Below are 18,593 nucleotides of genomic sequence, written 5' to 3' on the forward strand. Positions count from 1 at the left end.
GGTGTACCCGTTGGTCCAGAACCATAATCATACCCTGTCCCTGGTTCTGAACCATAACCATTTCCTCCTGGTGAGTAAGGATTGACTGGCGTAGTTGTGCTGCAATAAAATATTTCAATTATCTCCTTTACTGTGAGAATTAAGCTGCATGATTTGGGTAGTTAATAACTTTACCTGGGTGGTGTCATTGGAACTGTGGGTGTTGATGGGGGTGTTATTGTCGGAGTGCTGGTGGATGATGCATATTTACAGTTCCCATGGCCTGAACCAAAGGTGATGGAGAATTCAAACTTTAAGTTAACAAGTGATTATGATTTGGATTAGACATACCGTAAGGAAGGAGTATATGGCAACTCACAAGATAGAAAAGTTAAGTAGATTTTTCATAGCTAAAATGCAAAATACTATGGGAGTGTTCTTAACTAGCATGGTAGAAACTTCTATTGATAGAAGGTTTTCATAACTGGTTGATCTGTTTCACTATGGCTTCAATTCTGCCATTTCCTCTATCTGGTTTATTCTCAATTCTTTGGCAAGCAAGTATATTGAGTCATGTTAATCATGGAGTGGATTGTTATCTGCAAGCACAAACATCAAAATGAGTCCCTATATTGAGAGAACCAGGCTTACTTGGGTCGGTGTTAGTGAGCTGCGCTGTTCCTCCAAAAACACAGCTTGTGGGAATTGGGTTCTTCTGGTAGTAGTCGTTGAAAGCATAAGAGGCATGGTCACGAACTGTGTTTGGTTCATAGCAAGCTCCACTGGGTTGAATTGCTGAACAATCTGCTCCTCCATAGCCACACGCATAGTCCAGAGCTACCTGTAGAGCAGTCTGGGAAGCAGTGGGATTGGCTACGCACCAAGCCCCACCAGATGTTGTGGGGGTGGTTGGGTTTGGCCCTGTGGTGGTTGGCGGCGGTGGGCTGGTTGGATTTACGATAGGAGATGTACCTGGGGTTGTTGGATTCACAATAGGAACGTTTCCTGGAGCCGTATCTCTTTGGGTGGTAACTGTGAGAGGGGGGAAGAGCATTTCGTTTTCTTGATAGTCCAGTTTTTTGCTTTCTTTGATTGCTTTTGAGGACGTTTTTTCTGAATTGCTTGCATCTGAAGGAGATAAACAAAGATTTTTCTAGTTATTCTCTTCGGAAGATTCACCAACCTTTTGTTCTATATGTATGTAAAAAAATATTTGTTAACATTTACATACTTTTTATCTGTGAATAGGAAATTACAGGTAGATGTTTTATATATCATCGCATATCTAGAAACAGAAAGCTGGAGAAAGTAATAAAATTACCTGAGATAACGGAAACACAGAGGAGAAAGAACATGGCATGCTGAAGTGTTCTGGCACCCATGGCGACCTCCTTGGAAAACACAATGCTCGCAACGGTACAATAAACCGGGTTGTATTGAGCAGGAGAGTCCGGGATGGTGTTTGGATGAAGAAACTATCTCCATTCGCTGCCTTGAGTTTATATACAAAGTGTGAAGAATCATAGGTTTCTTGCATTGAAGAGAGAATGGAATGAAAGAGAGGTATGTGTTGGGAATATAAGAAAACTTGAGAAAGGAGGAATTGGGTTGTTGGAGACAACAAGCAAGAGGAGGTGCCCAAATAGGAAGAAAAGTTGCATGAAAAAGAAGGAAAAGGTAAAAGGATGGGATGGTCTATATCAGACACGTACATACATGCATGCATGCAGACATACATACATATGCTTATTAACTCGAGAAATCAGTATGAAGTTTCTTTCTCTCTTTTTGTTTGTGTCTTTCAACTGTTACATAGTTACTAACTCAAAAGCTAAAAAAAGGGAAGGGAACACCTGAAAAAGTAAAGAGATATTATTCCAGGTATCTCTTCTTATGATGGGCTTTAACTAAAAGGTTTCAGCTGTCGAGCCCTAACCTTGGGATCGGGTGTTATTTGTCTTAGGGGGTAACCTATGTAGTGATTTTATGCTGATTGCCCCAGAAAATTTAATGTTTCTTCTTACATTATCCTTTAGACTTGAAATGCTAATTTGTTTTAGATAGACAGCTCTAAATACTTGATTATAATGTTGGCTAGATGACATGTCTGGAAAATAATCTCCTCTTTGATGCCCATCAGGTGATTATTTTCATTTTTTATCATTTACCATACCATTGACAATGCGATATTCGACGCTCTGGTAAATTTTCTGCAGTTACAAAAATTGGTAAGACGCCTTTCTGATTGTAAAGTATGTAAGAAGCTTAAGGAAAAAACCAATAATCCGAAAATATTCGAGAATCAAGAGAAATAAAGTCCACTAAGCATATGCGAGAAAATCGAGAAGGTATAGTTTTCAGTGGAAGCAACGTCTAATATTTAAAATAGTGGTTATGCCAGAGCCCTGAGGAGTACAATTATAAAATAAGAATTTCTGTTTCGGATTGTTGACATCGGCACTTCACAAAATTAAGACCCCGGCCAAACTGACGCCCGTCTCTCTCCTATGATGATGGAGAGAATCAAGGACTGAAGAAACAAGAATGCACATGACGCACGAGCCTTGCTCCAAATATAGATGATAAGACGATTCTCCCATTTATCGGAAAAAATGGCTTGGGATAGAAAGTGATCAGGGACTTCAATTGGTGGGTAATGAATGAAAATTAAAAGCAGTTATCCTTCTTGTGGCCTCTGGCATGTGGACAGGTATCTGGTGACTTCATTCCAGGCTGCAGTTGAACCTCTTAGATCAGACTTATAGCAATACCCATCCCTCGTATAGATGGAATAAAAACAAAGGACTTACCAGGTAAATTGCGAAAATCGGGATCAACTCCATTGCCATTAATGTCCATATGCTTTGGCGTAACATACTTCCCAATGGTGACCACCACGCCAGACCCGTCGTTAAGCTCAAATACAGATTGAATCAAACCCTGTAGAACAAAAACTGGACTACATGATCTGTTCCAAGAACGTAAATTGTCAATATATCCAACCAAGGGAGAACCATAAGGACACACTGTAGTCAAATGCAAAACACGATTTTTGTCACCCTAGTCTGAAGAAGAAAATTCCAGTACCAGTGCTAAGACTAGAGATAGAATTAGGGAACTTTTACTGGTACATCATGACGCATTGCACAAGTTATGATCTCCATATATGAGAAACAATAGCACACAAAACAGAGAATGGAACCCATTTAGTTGGTCCCATGAGAGGACCGATAAAATTAGATCGACCCCATACAATGTGACGTTTTGGATTATCGAGGAGAATTCTGTACATGGAAGTTAAATAGTGGGTGTAGTTGCATTAGAACTAGCAAACCAGATTTAAGATCAAAACTGCAAAATTAAACAAAAGTAATAATCAATTAAATCAGACCTTTCCATATGTCCTTTCACCGACAAGGACGGCTTTACAGTTATCATGAAGAGCAGTAGCAACCTGTAAGAATAACCATATTGTTGTAAGAGTAATCATATGTACTATAGCCTTAAGAATCAAACCTTAAAACACAGAGTGTTCTGAAATCCTCACAATTTCACTGGCACTAGCAGTATTTTTGTTCACCAAAACCTGCATCAAGAAGAGATGGCCAAAAAGTTATGATAACATCTCACAACTGATACCCACATGATTCAGGAAAGAAAAACACTAAAATATCAATATACAATCTACTATTTGTGAAATTGGTAATTTTCCCAGATGCTATAAGGGAGGATTTAAGTTTCCTGGAAATGCAGGACTTTGAAGCTTAATTTATTACATATCTGCAAGGCTTTAATCTTGATAGCTTTTCCATTGGCAAATACTTTTTGCAGCCAATACATGAATTTATATGCAAACTTCACGGTGCTCTTGCATTTAATCAGGTGACCCCAAGTCTCCTTTCTTTTAGAATTGAGGACCATCAAATACATTGAAAAATAAGTGCTGTTCCACATGAAAGTTATCTGCCAGTGTGATCACTTAAAGGTCCAATTTCAGACCTACAAGTCATGAAAAAGCTATGATTTTCAGTGTAGTGGAGGATAGGAGTAGAAGCAATTGACATCAACAAAGATTTATCGGGTGAAACAGAGATGTCGTAAGTAGAAACCATCCCCTGATTATTGAAAAAATGCCTGCGGCGGTTAATGAATCTAGAGAACACAAGTTTACCCAAATTGGAAAGTTCAAACTTCAAAGGAAATTATGAACAATGTTCACCATTATAGAAAGGGAAAAATTGACAGAACATGTTCATCCGTTAAGATTACAGGAGCAAAGTTTCTGATTTTCTGCGAATAGCAACCTTAAAAGTGAACTATATGGTACCATACACTACTTAAGGAAAACAAATGAACGCTGGGGAGAGGGAGGACCAGGAATTTTTGCGAAGTCCATTTGAAAGCACCAAGAAATGATCCTAGGTATATTTTTCAAGAGTCTCATTGGTCATGAAAAAGTGTTCTTACAATAATAGGAGCACTAAATAGAGGTGAAGTTTCAGCAACAATATTTTTCACAGACAGTGGATCCCTACCAACTGTGTAAGTTACCTGTCCACAAACAAGAAAACAACTTATTCAGTATAAGAATAACCAAAACAAGGTCACTTAAAAAGTAGATATAAGATTCCCAAACTCAATGCAAACAAACATAAAGGTGAGGAAGAAAGAGCGAGAGCCAGAAAATCTATTCATCATATCATGTATTTATAAATTAGAGTAAGGATAATATGAAAAAGAAAGTGCATTTCTGCGCAAGCAGCAGAAACTGAAGAAAGGTTAAAATTAACAGAAATAAGATAATTCCAAATTGATAAGCAGCTGATAGCCATTAAAGTAAGATTCTTCACAGCAATCTCGAGGATGCAACTGCAAAAAGTACCGGAACAGATTGGTTGGCACTTTATTTCCATGCAATTTTGTCATTATCCGAGGCATATCTGCTCCTTAAATGCAGAATGATCTTTGTGGTCTTCCTTCTAAAGTAGCAATAATAAGTGAACTTAGTGCTGCTACAGTCATAAATACAAAAGAGCAACAAAAAGTCCTCTCTCCTTTCTAAAACACACTAAATCATTCCTCTCTCCACATTCCCTCTGCCCCAGCTACCCCTACCCCGCCCAAAGAGGATAAACACTTCTAGATGCTCCAATAGTACAGCTAAAATGAGCAATTTATCAAGGTGATATAAAATAATGAGCATTATTACAGATAAGATCTTTTCCAAGCAATTTTTTATATTTAGTAAAGACATGCAAATAAAAAAGAACACATAAAGAAATCAATCTGCACCTCACAATTCTCTACAAGACTATTAGGTGAAGAAACAGCGGCTCATTTACAATATGGGAGAATATTTAGATTCACGTACTGTTTCCCCTTTATTGAGGAAGAGTTTAGCAATTTCAATTCCAGCCTGCAATTGCAACCATTAACAGCATGAATTAGAAAATGACACAAACCAAATTGCAACGATTTGCATTCATGAACTGATGACACCTCAGTGTTTTTCGTAGGAAATGACATAAATAATAACCTATGTAAATATAAACCAACCATGTCAAGTTAAGATAATTTTGCTTGCATACGGAAATCTTAAGACAGTTTAATTCTGAAATTTTCCCCCCTACGAAATAGGTCTAATTTCCCACCAGCAAATAGAGCATGACCTTTTTACATCATACTGAAAAGGGGAAAGTCAAAACTTGAGGTCCAATTATTTTAAGAATTTTAATTCTTATATCTTCAATTTTTTATCATAATTTCTGAATGAAAATTAAGCTGATCTTAGCACTGAATATTTCCTGATATCTTACCACTATTGGTTGGATGGTAATTTGGAAAGGAACTGCCTTGAAGTCAAATTTCAAGAATTCAGAGAAAAGACAAGAAATGATCAGATATTGGCATTCGCAACAATTGTGGTAAAAGGTAGCTTAAAGTCGGCAAGATCAAATGTTATTGCACATGCATTCTTATTTCCTCCTAATGGGAAAAAAAGATAATAAAATCAAGACGGGATTCGCATAAAATCCATGGCAAAGCTAATGGAGAGATGTATTTATTATGCCTTACTCAAGGTTGCATCCGCAGCGAAATTGGCACAAGTACCTCTTACACATTTCAGATTATTTCCAACAATGAATTCCCCATGGGAGTTTGCAGAATGATAAATATGACTCAGTATCAGATATCAAAATAATGAATGTCAATATATTTTTTATCGTGCACATATACCTGCACCAGTCCACCAAGATTATCTCTAAGATCGAGGACAAAGTAAGACGCGCCCATATCTTGAAGTCTTTTCATTGCTGCAAAAATGAGCATGGCAAACCAGACCATGAAATTTACTCCAAATGGATGAATGCCAAAATCAGTAAGATTGAAATTACAGAAATAAGACCAACTTGTTAAAGGATGGGATAAAACCATCCATTTTCTTATACTATGATAAACTTTAAAAGAAGATTAACGCATGGGGGAAACAACTTCAAGAGGTAATTAGCACTACAATGCTAAAATCCATAACACATACCTGTAAGCATATCTTTCCTGGCCAAAGCATTGAACTCTTTTAGGCGCACATAGCCAACAGGACTTGAACTATTTTTAACCTGCTCCAATCGGTAAAAAACTGGAGACTTAGCAATAGATTGCCTCTGAACCCTTATGGATTGTACAGGCCCACAATTCCCATGCTTGACCTAATAATAATTGGTTTATTGAGGATAGTAAGTAGGTAAAAACATCAAATAAACCTGTGGCAGACACATCAAACAAACTTGACTAACCATGACGTTGACAAATGTTTCACTTGGTCCTTGTAACATGGATGACGCTTCAAATGCTGATTTTCCTTTCACATCCACACCATTGATGGACAGTAGTTCATCACCCTACCACAAGTTCCAACACAAAATTAGAAGTATAAACATATATTAGCTAGAAATCAATAGAACTTATAAGCCATCTATATCTATATTATCTTACATAAGAAATGCACAGTAGATACAGATAAACAACGGGAACCTTAACCATATCAGGCATAAATATCACTGAGACAAAGTGGAAGGGGGACAAATGATACTTGTTGGTGGTGGATACAAGTTTCACATAAAAAACAGGAACTTATAAGCCTTACTGTGAAGCCCTCTCAGCAAACAAGCAAACTGAAATGAGCAATCTAGGGATATATCATTTTTCGATTCCTCCTTGGCCTCCAGTCAATCAGGTTAAGTGGTTATCAAATAATCAGACTGTATAAAACCTTCACATAATCCACATGCATACCATATCTGGAGGTAACTTGACGAAAGCATCTTTTTTGACAAAACCGTGTTCTGGAAATAATGCTTGATAATTTCAAACTATCTTCATATTATTGCTCTCAATCAGAATAGTTGTACTATATGTTTCTTTGTTTGTATGATTATAGGCCACTAGGTGGTGGTGAAAGACCACGGACTGTAAAGCTTTCGAAAGTGCCAAATATCACAACTAGTTAAGAAACTTCCACGACATATAGATCAACATTCAGAATGAAACTAAAATTCATGACAAACTAACGAAAAGGAAAGTAGGTGTGGTAAAGGTGTTGAACTCCCTACCTGTCTGACACCTGCAGAGTGGGCAGGACCATCCAAAATAAGGCCTAACACCTTCAATTTCATCACCCCATTATCATCTGGAATTTCTCTTAGGTTTATCCCAATTCCAGTCATATCGTACCTTGCCATCTTGGAGAACTTTTGTTCATGATGCAACCAACACATGCCATGGAATAAGAAACTGAAAAGTTTGGGAAGTAAAAACCGTATTGATATATGTATAGAAGACTGAGTACATCACAAGCTTCTGATAAAATGCAAGACATAACAATTAACTATGGAAAAGTGCAAATTAAAATGCAAAGCAAATGTGGTTTATGCAATCTACTTCTGAATAACATTGTGTAGGCCAAGTGCGATGGCACGAAATGTGGCCCTTAAAGTTTGAACTCTATTATCTCCTAATAGCAACAACACCACTTCCGCGAAAGCCCAATATAATAACTTCGAGATATAATGTTGTTACGGAGAGTGTTGGTCCATCATCTTCTGTGAAGTTCACCTCAGATATCCACTTTCTAGAAAAAAGGGAGGGGGCGTCATGCAATAATCAGTTCTAGACAACGGAAAGAGCACCATGCAACAATGAATTCAAGAGATGAAGTGTCGTGTAAGAAAAAATACAAGAAAACACAGAAGAAGCATTCTTCCAGAATATTTCAAGAACCAAGAAAGATCATTGCCCAAAAAAGAATTCAACGAAGAAAGAAACAAGAGGAAAGAGTTAAGCAAAAGGAACTTAGGAATTACATTTTTACAGAAACATCATCCCTGTATGGAAATAAAAGTTAACGAAGTGATTACCTCAGCAGGTGAAAGAAATCGAGTGTAAGGGTCACCTAAACTCGCTAACATTCGCCTAATGATCTCATGAGCTCTTGATCTTGTCTGAATCGAGGTTCCTAATATATCTCCCTTCTTTTTCTGAAACCAAACCAAAATTAAACCAATCAGTCATAATGCGCAAAATAGGCTCAGTACGGTAAAGTTTTACCTCGACTTAATATTTAATCATACAAGCCAGTGATCAGGAGACCAACGCTGCCGACCAGTATCGAGAAAACTATCATTCACAATCTGCCAAGCCTCTTCCACGATCTCCTCATTCGTCACCACGTCCGCCGCCACTTTATCATTCTCGTAGTTTTCATCTTCGCGGCAATTCAATTCCTCTTGCGGAGCACTCAATTCCAGTGAGATTACTTCAGAAGGAGATGCGAAGAAAATTCCCAAGGAGAGTGCTGCGGTAAGTAGAGTCGTACTCAGGGCTTGAGTAATGGACACAGTTTTCTGTGTATAATTTGGCTCGGGAGAGCGAGTGATGTTATTGAGTGGACGACTGACTGAAACAGATTTCGGCGGAAGCAGCGGCGGTAGTGAGGAAGGTGATGGCGAAGAATTGCAGAGAAGCAGCCTCATCATCTTTCACACCCTGTATCCGATGCTTCATGCCGCTAGTTTTATTACCGTTGGGAAGACGGAGGAGGATTATCCGGGATTCTTCTGCTGTTTTATAATCTACAATATGCTTCAATTTCAACTAAAGTCGTTTGAATCTCAACTAAAGCTTAGTTCTGAAAGAACTGTTCTCCAAGGGGTAAATAAACAACGTGGTCAGATACTATTTTGACCGTTGGTAAACAGGCAATGTGGGTCAATACCATTTTGATTTTCTGACCGTTGATCAACAGGCAATGTGGGGGAGTTGCCATTTGACTGTGGGTAAACAAGGCAAGTGGGCCCAATATAAGTAGAATGACTTCTCCTAAAATTCATCTTAAATATAAATATTTGTTTATTATTTTAAAAAATTATAAAATATTTTTTAAAATTAAAAATACTCTAAAATTGATGATTTTTATACAATCAATAATTTAAATAATTTTTAAATAATAAAAATATTTATAACTATGATAAATTTAAAATAATCCGTTTATCCGTCAAATATATGGTGGGTCAAAGTGGTAAAAATAATCTGGGTAAACAAACAAGCTATGTGGGTCAAAATAAGTTCAAAATCAGGCCCAACCCAAATTCATGGCCCACCAGTCCATGAAATGAGTCCAAACAATTTTAGGTGAGAAGGAATCTGGAGTAGGTTATCCCTTTTATGAAAAGCTGCGTCATTAAACCTAATTTACTTTTATATTATTATTGTTTATTAAAAGGAAGGTGCGGTTAGTCATCCACAACCATCAATCAATATGTCTGTGAGTACTATTATGAACTTTAAGTTTGTTTAACAGAAACAAATATATCATAGGGGATTTACATGTAATTACACTAAAATTCAGAAGGTTAGTGTAATTATCTCTAAATATATTTAGAAATCACTAGCCGTCATGGTATGTCGTTCCTAAGTGCATATAATAAATAATATTTTACATTTTAAAATATATTAAGTAATAATCATATTTAAAGAAAATGAAAGAATAAAATAAAAAAAAACCAACTTAGGTACTATCAATAAAATTTAAAAAATTGATGCGATCATATTAAAATGATATGAAGTAATTTTCATAAAAGAAAAAAGTAATTAGAATTAATTTTTTAAAATTATTTAATTAAAAGTATAGTTATCATATGATTAAATAAACATAGAAAGTGTTTATTATTTACATTAGATATGGGCTGTCTTCTCTCTCATTTCATTATTTTTGCTAACCAAACAAGTGGCACCCTCCAAAGCATAAGGATTTCAAACCTACAAATATAGAAGCCAAATAGGGAAACCTGTTCTACAGTACCTTACAGTGCAACCTATGACAATTTAAAGGACAAAGAAAACAAAAAGGAAGAAACTTGATACTTACTACCGGAGAGAATAGAGAGAGAGAGATACTTTCTAATGTTTGAGAGAGAAAGAGCGAAGGGTTTCGGAAACTGCAAAAGAACCTCTTTAAGATAAATCTCCTCTCGGCTGCGGATTTTTGAAAAAAGCCTTTCGACTTCCTCTACTACTTGTACTGAATGTTTGATATAGATATATAAGCAGCAAGATACTCACTGTGTGTGTTTGTGCGTGTTTCTTGGTTTGAGGCATCTCTATCTTTAGATTATCTACGTATACGAAAAAGTAAAGGTAGTGATTGAAGAGAGAATAAGGCAAAGCGTTGGCTTTGCAAGATAGGCATTGTGATAGATCTGTTTAAGGCAAGGATGAGCACAAGCAGAGGAAGCGGCGCCGGCAATGGCGGCGGAGTACAAGCCATTCCAGCGGGGTCCCGGAAGATGGTGCAGAGTTTGAAGGAGATAGTGAACTGTTCCGAGGCGGAGATCTATGCTACTCTCAAGGACTGTAATATGGACCCTAACGAGGCCGTAAATCGTCTTCTCTCTCAAGGTTTTCTTTTACTGAAAAACCCTAATATTTTAAATTTTATTTTTGTGGGTGGTTGTTTTATTAATACGCAGGCGTTTGTTTGAAAAGGATTTTATTTCGAGTTTTAGCTACTGAAGAAACTAAGGAACATAAAGTAGAAAGTGTGATATTATTTTCTATCTAATTGCTTTTATCCCCGTTTTCGAGTTCGTCGGTCTCTATCTTCAAGAACTCGCGAGAAACATGAGAGCGAAAAGCAACTTTCAAGGAACGTTTCTTCCTTTCTGTTTCTGGGTGGAAAATTAAGAAAATGTGGACCGCGTTTTATTTTCAGATAAATATGTTTTACACGCACTCGTGATTTCCTGAAGGACGCATTTGCTTTTTATAAAAATTTTCTTGTCTTCTGGGAAGTTTTGCAGGATAAATACTCATAATTATATTGCAGTTTCTTTTCTGAATAATGCAGCACCAATTGGGGTCTTTTAGCTGAATACAGAGATGGCCCAGTGAAATGTGTACTTTGTTTTCAGAAAAAAAGAGTTTTGATGGAACATCTATATGAAATAGTGTATTGTATTTTTGCCAGGTCTGTGGCTATTTGGGTCATGTCCTGCACATTTGGATAGTGAACTAATGAGATATCATTTGTTGTGGAACATTTAAAGCTGAAATTGCTTTGTAAGTTAGTAATTAATCTTTTTCTCTGATGTGTTTTACTATTGTTTAGATCCTTTCCATGAGGTGAAGAGTAAACGAGAAAAGAAAAAGGAGGTGCGTGATTTTCCTCAATGCATATTTCACCGTGGATTCTGTTCTATAGCTTTATCCCCTACTGCAATATGCAAGCAAAACTTGAACTCTGGGCAAGAGTTCTTAGTCCACATATCTAATCGATCAAGTTGGACGGAAGTTTGTTGTTTTTCTGTTGCTCTTCCCATAAAAGGCAGAATTATTTCAACCTTTTCGGGACGACACATGCCTAGCTTCTCTGTGCCCCCTTTTATTTTGTTTTTTGTAGCTATTAATGTTGTAGCTTTGGCATGGATGACATTGAGCGTTTGACAGTAGCCTGTGAGTCTGTGACATAATGTTTTCTTGTTTATATTTTCACAGGGTAAAGATACCACTGAGACTAGGTCTCGTAGTGCTAATAATAATTCAAGTCGAGGCGGCAAGATTGGTGCTGATCGATATCATGGTCGTGGTGGCTCAACACCATATTCTTCCGGTACATTTAGCTTCAGTTATCTAATGGAATTGATCAAGATGGAGGTTAGCTGCTGGTCATTGGAAGCCTATATAACCAACCATATTCTTTTCTTTTGCAGAGTCTGCTTCTTTGCCTGGAAGGTCGTCATATAAGAAAGAAAATGGATCTACTCCTAATGCAAGTTATTTATCTTCAGGAAATAATAGAAGCAGAGGACCTGCAGGCCCCAGGTCTGTCCTGTTTGGACTTCTTGCACATAAGTGCTACTGAATTATGTAGTTGACGTTGCATAATAAACTGCTGCACTGTCTATTGTTCAATGTTAACGAATGGTTTCCTGTATCTGGGACTTTCTTTTTGTTAGCTTTCTTTGCTAGATATTGTGGAATGATTAACTATTATTGTTGTTGGTGCTATCATTTTTATTAATTGTACGTCTCTCACTCATCTTCAATGAGCCTATGATTATGTGTGAGCCTATGAACAGTTACACCAGACATTATCATATGCTTATGTTCTTTAGGACGATCATCTTTCATTTAGTGTTGAACAGGAACTTGGTTGTTGAATATTGCTGGTTTGTTACTCATTAAGTTGAAAGTACTTTTAGACATTCCTATCCCAAGTTCTGGATTTCAGATCTTCAAATGACGTTCAGAATCTTTCGGTATAAGCACGAGTTTCTGAATTTGCACCTAGTTGCCTCTTTGCTTTTCTTGACATTCTTTCACATTTAAGGCTCATTTTATTCCTGCATGCTATGTGGCAGTGATGGTGCCTCTTCTGAAAACAAAGTGTCGTCGCTGAGCATGGCTGATGCTATGCCATCTGGTGTACAGCCAACTTCTGGATATCAATCTGCTTGGGTGAGTGTTCCTGGTCAAGTGTCCATGGCTGACATTGTGAAGATGGGAAGACCTCAAAATAAAGTAGCGAGTGCTCCAAATGCATCTCATCACAACATTCAGGGTTCTTCAGCAAGTGCATCTCATCATAATTTAAGATTTCCTGAAGATCATGTACCCAAAGATCCTGAGTTGGGAATTGCCCCGGTCCAGCATGTATCAACTAATGAGGAGTGGCCTTCCATAGAGAAGCCACCTGTTGCAAAGGTGAATCCTATCCCAGAGCATAAAGTGGACTCTGACCAGCATCTTGAGTCATCTGGTGTGCTTTCTGACAGCATTAATCAGGCAGAAGAGGTTCAAGAAACAAAAAATGATAACATGGAAAACTCTGGAGCAAATGATATGGGATCTAAATCTATATCCACTAGAGAGATCCCAGAAGATGATTCAGGAGGTGCATCTTTGTTCGAGAATGATTTGTATAATAACATGGGTTCATACTCGCAGCAGGCTCATGATTTCCATGAAGGTGAATGAATTTTTTTTTACAATTTTCTCATTTTCTTGAAATAATGCTTAATATAATATGTATGTTATCAGTTATAATCTTATAAACCCTAGGAAAGTTTAGGTAGAATACTTGTCCTGTGATATTGATATCTGTTTTTCGACTTAGAATAGATGTGGATTAGAGGTTAACTATTACATCAAACATTCAAAGTAGTTTTAGAAAAATGAGAGTTGAAATAGTAATTTGGTGCTTCTTAAAAAGTATGACACTGGGTTCTCAGAATAGCTTCTTGATTTATCAGCGTCATTTGCGCAAGAAGTGGATATTGTTGTGTTATTTCTTCCTGAGAATGGTAAATTACACGAAGGATACTCTTATCCACACAAATGTGATTATGCATTTCCCTTTATGATTAATTTTGTATGTTATGTGTGGCTTGTTGGCTTCTAAAACTTGTTAAGATGTTGCAGTTGAAGAAATTGGCGCTTCAGTGTCATCAGTCACCAGAAACTTGCAGCAACTAAGTGTACAAAAGGATGACGGGAGATTCCCATCTGAGGAATATGCGCCTTCCGTGGTGATTCCAGATCATTTGCAAGTTCAGAGTGCAGATTGCTCACACTTGAGCTTTGGTAGTTTTGGATCTGGCATGAGTGCTGCATATTCTTCTGGGAATATGACATCTGTGCCTGTAAAAACTAATGAAGAGCCACATAGTGAACCTGATATTTCATCTGTTGGGCATCCGGACGCTAGGTATCAGAATTAGTAATATTCAAGGATTTTGCATTTTTTTTGTTTATTTTGTTACTGCTATTTGATCTTAAAGACTCTAAAGACTTCTCATTCTACTTTTGTTGCAGAAGTTCTGAGTATTATGTTGATGATTCTCTTAGAAATGCTCCTGATGGTGGTTTGTTCCATAGAACTGGTGCAAATGCTGGGAGCTATGATCCATCTTCTGCTTCACAGCCAGAAGAGTTGAAGCCTGAGAATGCTGAAGTAGCTCATGGAAACCAATATCCTTTTCCTTCTTCCAACTCTGGCTACGCGTTTGATAATGGGCAACACTTAAATGCCTCTTTCAGTCAAACAAGTTCACAGATGCAGAATCTTGCTCCTTTTCCCAATTCTATGGTACAATATTTTCTGCTTCTGTTTTTTATTTTCTGAGATCATTCATCTAAATGAAGTAAAAATTGAAGTAATGTGTTTCCTAAAGTCAAAAGTTTAAGGTGTCTTTCATAAAGATGGAGGCTTCTTTGGCTGGAGTTGATCTTGTTACCTCAAGGGTTTGCCTCTGAAAACTATTGTATCTTTTTATCATTGTTGTGTAAGTAATGAAAAATAAACTTATATGTTTTGAATTTTTGGATTTTCCACTGATAAATGACTGTTTTTGGTTTGGAAAGTGAACATAATTCATGATTTTGAAAGATTATCTGATATATTTTTCTATTTGTGGGTATCACCCTATCACTACCAGCTAAATTTGGTTCTGCATGACTACAAGGTATAAGAGGGTATAATAGGTTCTAATTCCATTCTGTGCTTCCCTAAGTAATGCTATTGCGTTATCCGATTATGGGCTTCCCTTACTTCGGTGCAGCTCTTCCACTTTTATCACTCTGGTCATTGAACTTTTTCTTGAATTCAACTAAGACCAGCTTATACTATATTATATATTGCTGTCTAGGTGAATATTTGTTAGTTGGACTCAGTGTCATACTAGCTATATGTCCCTTATCATGTGTTAAGCTTTTGTAGCTGTAGGGTATCATAGCATGAGTGATTCGGCAGATTTGGATTCATATAGATATCCACCCATGTGGTTCTTCATTATATGTGATATATAAGATCCATCTGTATAGATATCATCATCTACATCCAGAAAGCCGTATGCTTTGGAAGAAGCTTGTACAGTTTGGGAAGGGGTTTTGATTGATCAAAAAGAGGAATCTACTTCAACCGATATGCCCTTAGGCACGGCCATACATAACATACAAATCACACTTGGAAAGGGTGGACAATTAGTTAGAGCAGCGGGTGCTGTAGCGAAACTGATTGCAAAAGAGGGGAAATCGTCAACATTAAGATTACCGTCTGGTTTTCTGTATTGGTTATGCATAATTGAAGCCTATGGTTATTGCGTTTGTTAGAAGATCCTTGGCAGGATAGGAATAGGGGCATGTTATGCTGGGCTTTTGTTGTTTTCAAGCGTTCCAAATTTGCTTTAATTGTTAAGGAGTTCAGGAATTACATTTTTTTTTTCATTTTCTAGTGGAACAAAAGCACACTTGCTTTAGGGCGTGCTATGGTGCATCTGTGATTTTTTGACAGAAGAAAATATCAAAAGGAAGGATTATGGTAGCATTATAGATGCCCCATGATACACATAAATATGGAACAAGTTGAGTTCATGTAAAGTAGAGTTGCTACCTCAATCAAGAACAAACCAACTACTGAAATTTACTTGAGTATGGGTGTTTTGCACGTGTAGAAGATGAATTGATAACTTAAATGGATCTTCAGTCATGTCAAAGTAATTGAAGCTCTATTTCTCTTTATTCTAGTGCTCCTTGTATTTTACTGTTATGGCATTGTTATGTATGCCTACATATGTTTTGTTTATTTGTCGACTTTAATTTACCTGTGCGATTATACCTTGGCTGCTTATTCTGTGTCCCTAGTGGCAGGTTTATTGTGTTTTTTGTATTTAAAATTGTATTGAAGTAATTAACAAAACCTTTTTTCTTGGTTTCTCAACAGCAGTCATACACAAATTCGCTACCGAGTGCATTGTCGCCTGCTAATGTTCACCCCAGTAGAGAATCTGATCTTCAGTACTCTCCATTTCCCGTGACGCAATCAACATCAAGTAAATATGGGAATTCTGTATCTTCCATTAGTGGTTCAGCAATTTCTATGCCTGAGGTACTCAAACTAGTTGGTGAACTGAATTTTTATTCTTAGAAGTTAATACCTTCTATAGAAATGCTTAACACCTTTAGACTCTTTGTTTTATGTGAATTGTTTCTGCAAAATGTCGCTTTTTTCCAGTGTTTTTGGTCCTTTAATTATACAGGAAAGACATTAATTCCATAGTTAATTTACTCGAAAATCACTTAAGTCATGAGAGCAGTTATTTTCGCTGCTCTCCTGTTTCCAACTTTTATCTCCAAATTGACATACCCAACAATGGGTCCTCAAACAGGGACATGGATGCTAGAAACAAGTTTCTGATTAAGTTTTTAACATTAGAATTCAATGTTGCTTTATATAATATTGAACTAGTATCGGAAATATATATTAATGTTCTGTCTGCAGCCGAAACTTGTTGTATTTCTCACGCTTGATAGCTTATATTTGGACTCTTCAGGCTTTGAAGACTGCTGGCTTCCCATCAACACAGCCTGCTCAACAGACCCTTTCTGGAACTAATGTTGCCACTGGACCTCCTCTTCCTCAACACCTAGCTGTACATCCATATTCTCAGCCTACTCTTCCTTTGGGACCATTTACAAACATGATTGGCTACCCTTTCTTGCCTCAGAGCTACACATACATGCCCTCCGCTTTTCAACAAACATTCTCGGGTAACAGTACGTACCATCAATCTCTAGCAGCGCTACTTCCTCAGTATAAAAACAATGTTTCTGCCAGTAGTTTGCCACAGTCTGCTGCTATTGCTTCTGGATATGGTGCCTTTGGAAATACCCCGACAATTCCTGGAAATTTCCCAATGAATCCACCTGCTGGGCCGTCTGGGACAACTCTAAGTTATGATGATGTTTTGAATTCTCAGTACAAGGATAGTAGTCACTTAGTTTCACTTCAGCAGGTATGTTGGTCTGTTTTTGGAACTTCAATTAATTCAGTGACTGTTTGTTTCGAGTATCTTTTTGAATTACATAAACAAATCTGTTTTAAGCACTATGCTGGTTTGAATATCCTCCACCTTTCTGCACATGCACAATCAAGTAATTGGCCTAGCATCACCAAATTCATAGGGCAATGTGCTTATGTTTGTGGCTTCATAAGATTCTTTCTTTTCGCTGTCAAGGCTGACTTATGTCTTGTCATTCACATTTTCTCAGAATGAGAACCCAGCCTTGTGGCTTCATGGAGCTAATTCTAGAACAATGTCAGCTGTTCCAGCCAGCACATATTACAATTATCAGGGACAAAATCAGCAAACAGGTGGTGGTATGAGACAAGCTCAGCAGCCGTCACAGAATTATGGGTCCCTAGGTTACCCAAATTTTTACCATTCTCAAACTGGCATAGCGCTTGATCAGCAGCAGAACCCAAGAGATGCACCACTCGGTGGCTCACAAGGACAGCCTAAGCAATCCCAAATTTGGCAGAACAGCTACTAATCTTTTTCACCTCCTGGTTTTTCAGGGGCATGTAATGAGTGTGAAAAAAGTGGCCTTTCGAGCCATACCAGCTGTTGAATGTGATTTGATTTTATGATTCTGGCAAATGGATTTGACTGGCCACTGCCCTGTGCCTTGAGGTTGTATTTTTACACTTATTTATCATCAGTTGATGTAAGGTAGGAACACCGGGTGCTAATCTTGTGTTAGTGGAGACGTATCTTTTTCTTTCCCACTTGCACTTTTTTAAATTTAGTTCCACGCCCCTTGAAGAAGCTTGTTCTGTTATCAGAATTACACAAATGGTCTTGAACCCTCTTTTTTCTGCATTTGCTCTTAAGTTGAAATTCTGAGGCATTTTATCACCACTCGTTATACTTTTGTGCATCTATTGCGCTCTCTCTCTCTATATATATATATATGATCATATCTGATGACTTTGTATACCATTTTGGAATTTTGAACTACCAGAAAACTTCAAAGCAAGAATTGCTAAGATTTTGCTGACATGATATTGTATTACTATAATAAGTGTTTTGTTCATGCACGGACGAGACTTTCTATTTCTGTCTTGTGTGCGAAAAAAAATTGACAAAAGAACAATGTTACATACGTATATACCTCTCATTATATTAAATATAATGTGTTATTATTTGTAAATGCACTTTCCGCATTTCATTATCATCAAAAGGGTTTTATGAAAAAAAGGAATTTATATGTTTTATTAATAG

At 37.2% G+C, this 18,593-nt stretch overlaps 3 protein-coding genes across 7 annotated transcripts; 1 reads left to right on the top strand and 2 right to left on the bottom strand.

Moving 5' to 3' along the window:
* Positions 6-1,973, bottom strand: LOC105175720 (PLASMODESMATA CALLOSE-BINDING PROTEIN 3; the record flags this gene model as incomplete). The annotated part of the gene is made up of 4 exons (XM_011098269.2): positions 1,301-1,973; positions 631-1,107; positions 175-262; positions 6-99 (listed from the first exon to the last, which is right to left on the bottom strand). Coding segments are annotated over exons 1-4 (720 nt in total), but the record flags the coding sequence as incomplete, so codon positions are not given.
* LOC105175669 (carboxyl-terminal-processing peptidase 1, chloroplastic) lies at positions 2,272-9,136 on the bottom strand. Of its 3 annotated transcripts, none has more exons than XM_011098193.2 (12): positions 8,607-9,136; positions 8,394-8,513; positions 7,590-7,727; positions 6,774-6,878; positions 6,518-6,686; positions 6,217-6,293; positions 5,351-5,395; positions 4,447-4,530; positions 3,527-3,565; positions 3,371-3,433; positions 2,790-2,919; positions 2,272-2,712 (listed from the first exon to the last, which is right to left on the bottom strand). In XM_011098193.2, exons 1-12 carry the CDS (start codon positions 9,009-9,011, stop codon positions 2,657-2,659), a joined length of 1,431 nt encoding a protein of 476 aa, XP_011096495.1. In that variant the 5' UTR covers positions 9,012-9,136; the 3' UTR covers positions 2,272-2,656. The 3 variants fall into 3 exon arrangements, with proteins under 3 accessions (XP_011096495.1, XP_020554174.1, XP_020554175.1); XM_020698515.1 differs by having other exon boundaries at positions 8,584-8,722; XM_020698516.1 differs by lacking the exon at positions 8,607-9,136 and having other exon boundaries at positions 7,590-7,770.
* LOC105175670 (GBF-interacting protein 1) lies at positions 10,429-18,137 on the top strand. Of its 3 annotated transcripts, none has more exons than XM_020698198.1 (10): positions 10,429-10,932; positions 11,642-11,685; positions 12,028-12,142; positions 12,243-12,354; positions 12,894-13,501; positions 13,945-14,239; positions 14,347-14,620; positions 16,256-16,417; positions 16,863-17,324; positions 17,581-18,137. In XM_020698198.1, exons 1-10 carry the CDS (start codon positions 10,749-10,751, stop codon positions 17,860-17,862), a joined length of 2,538 nt encoding a protein of 845 aa, XP_020553857.1. In that variant the 5' UTR covers positions 10,429-10,748; the 3' UTR covers positions 17,863-18,137. The 3 variants fall into 3 exon arrangements, with proteins under 3 accessions (XP_020553857.1, XP_020553856.1, XP_011096496.1); XM_020698197.1 differs by having other exon boundaries at positions 10,431-10,932; positions 16,253-16,417; XM_011098194.2 differs by having other exon boundaries at positions 10,433-10,932; positions 13,954-14,239; positions 16,253-16,417.

The sequence above is a fragment of the Sesamum indicum genome, linkage group LG12 (genome assembly GCF_000512975.1).
Source record: "Sesamum indicum cultivar Zhongzhi No. 13 linkage group LG12, S_indicum_v1.0, whole genome shotgun sequence".
NCBI classification, from domain to species: domain Eukaryota; kingdom Viridiplantae; phylum Streptophyta; class Magnoliopsida; order Lamiales; family Pedaliaceae; genus Sesamum; species Sesamum indicum.

Excerpts from the sequence above, each read along its gene's own strand:
- LOC105175669 (XM_011098193.2), bottom strand. The coding sequence starts at position 9,011 with ATGATGAGGCTGCTTCTCTGCAATTCTTCGCCATCACCTTCCTCACTA. Across the intron at positions 6,687-6,773 it reads AAACATTTGTCAACGTCATG|GTCAAGCATGGGAATTGTGG; the intron begins GTTAGTCAAGTT and ends AATTATTATTAG. Across the intron at positions 2,713-2,789 it reads CGATTTTCGCAATTTACCTG|CCTGGAATGAAGTCACCAGA; the intron begins GTAAGTCCTTTG and ends GTTCAACTGCAG.
- LOC105175670 (XM_020698197.1), top strand. The coding sequence starts at position 10,749 with ATGAGCACAAGCAGAGGAAGCGGCGCCGGCAATGGCGGCGGAGTACAA. Across the intron at positions 10,933-11,641 it reads AAATCGTCTTCTCTCTCAAG|ATCCTTTCCATGAGGTGAAG; the intron begins GTTTTCTTTTAC and ends ACTATTGTTTAG. Across the intron at positions 17,325-17,580 it reads ACTTAGTTTCACTTCAGCAG|AATGAGAACCCAGCCTTGTG; the intron begins GTATGTTGGTCT and ends ACATTTTCTCAG.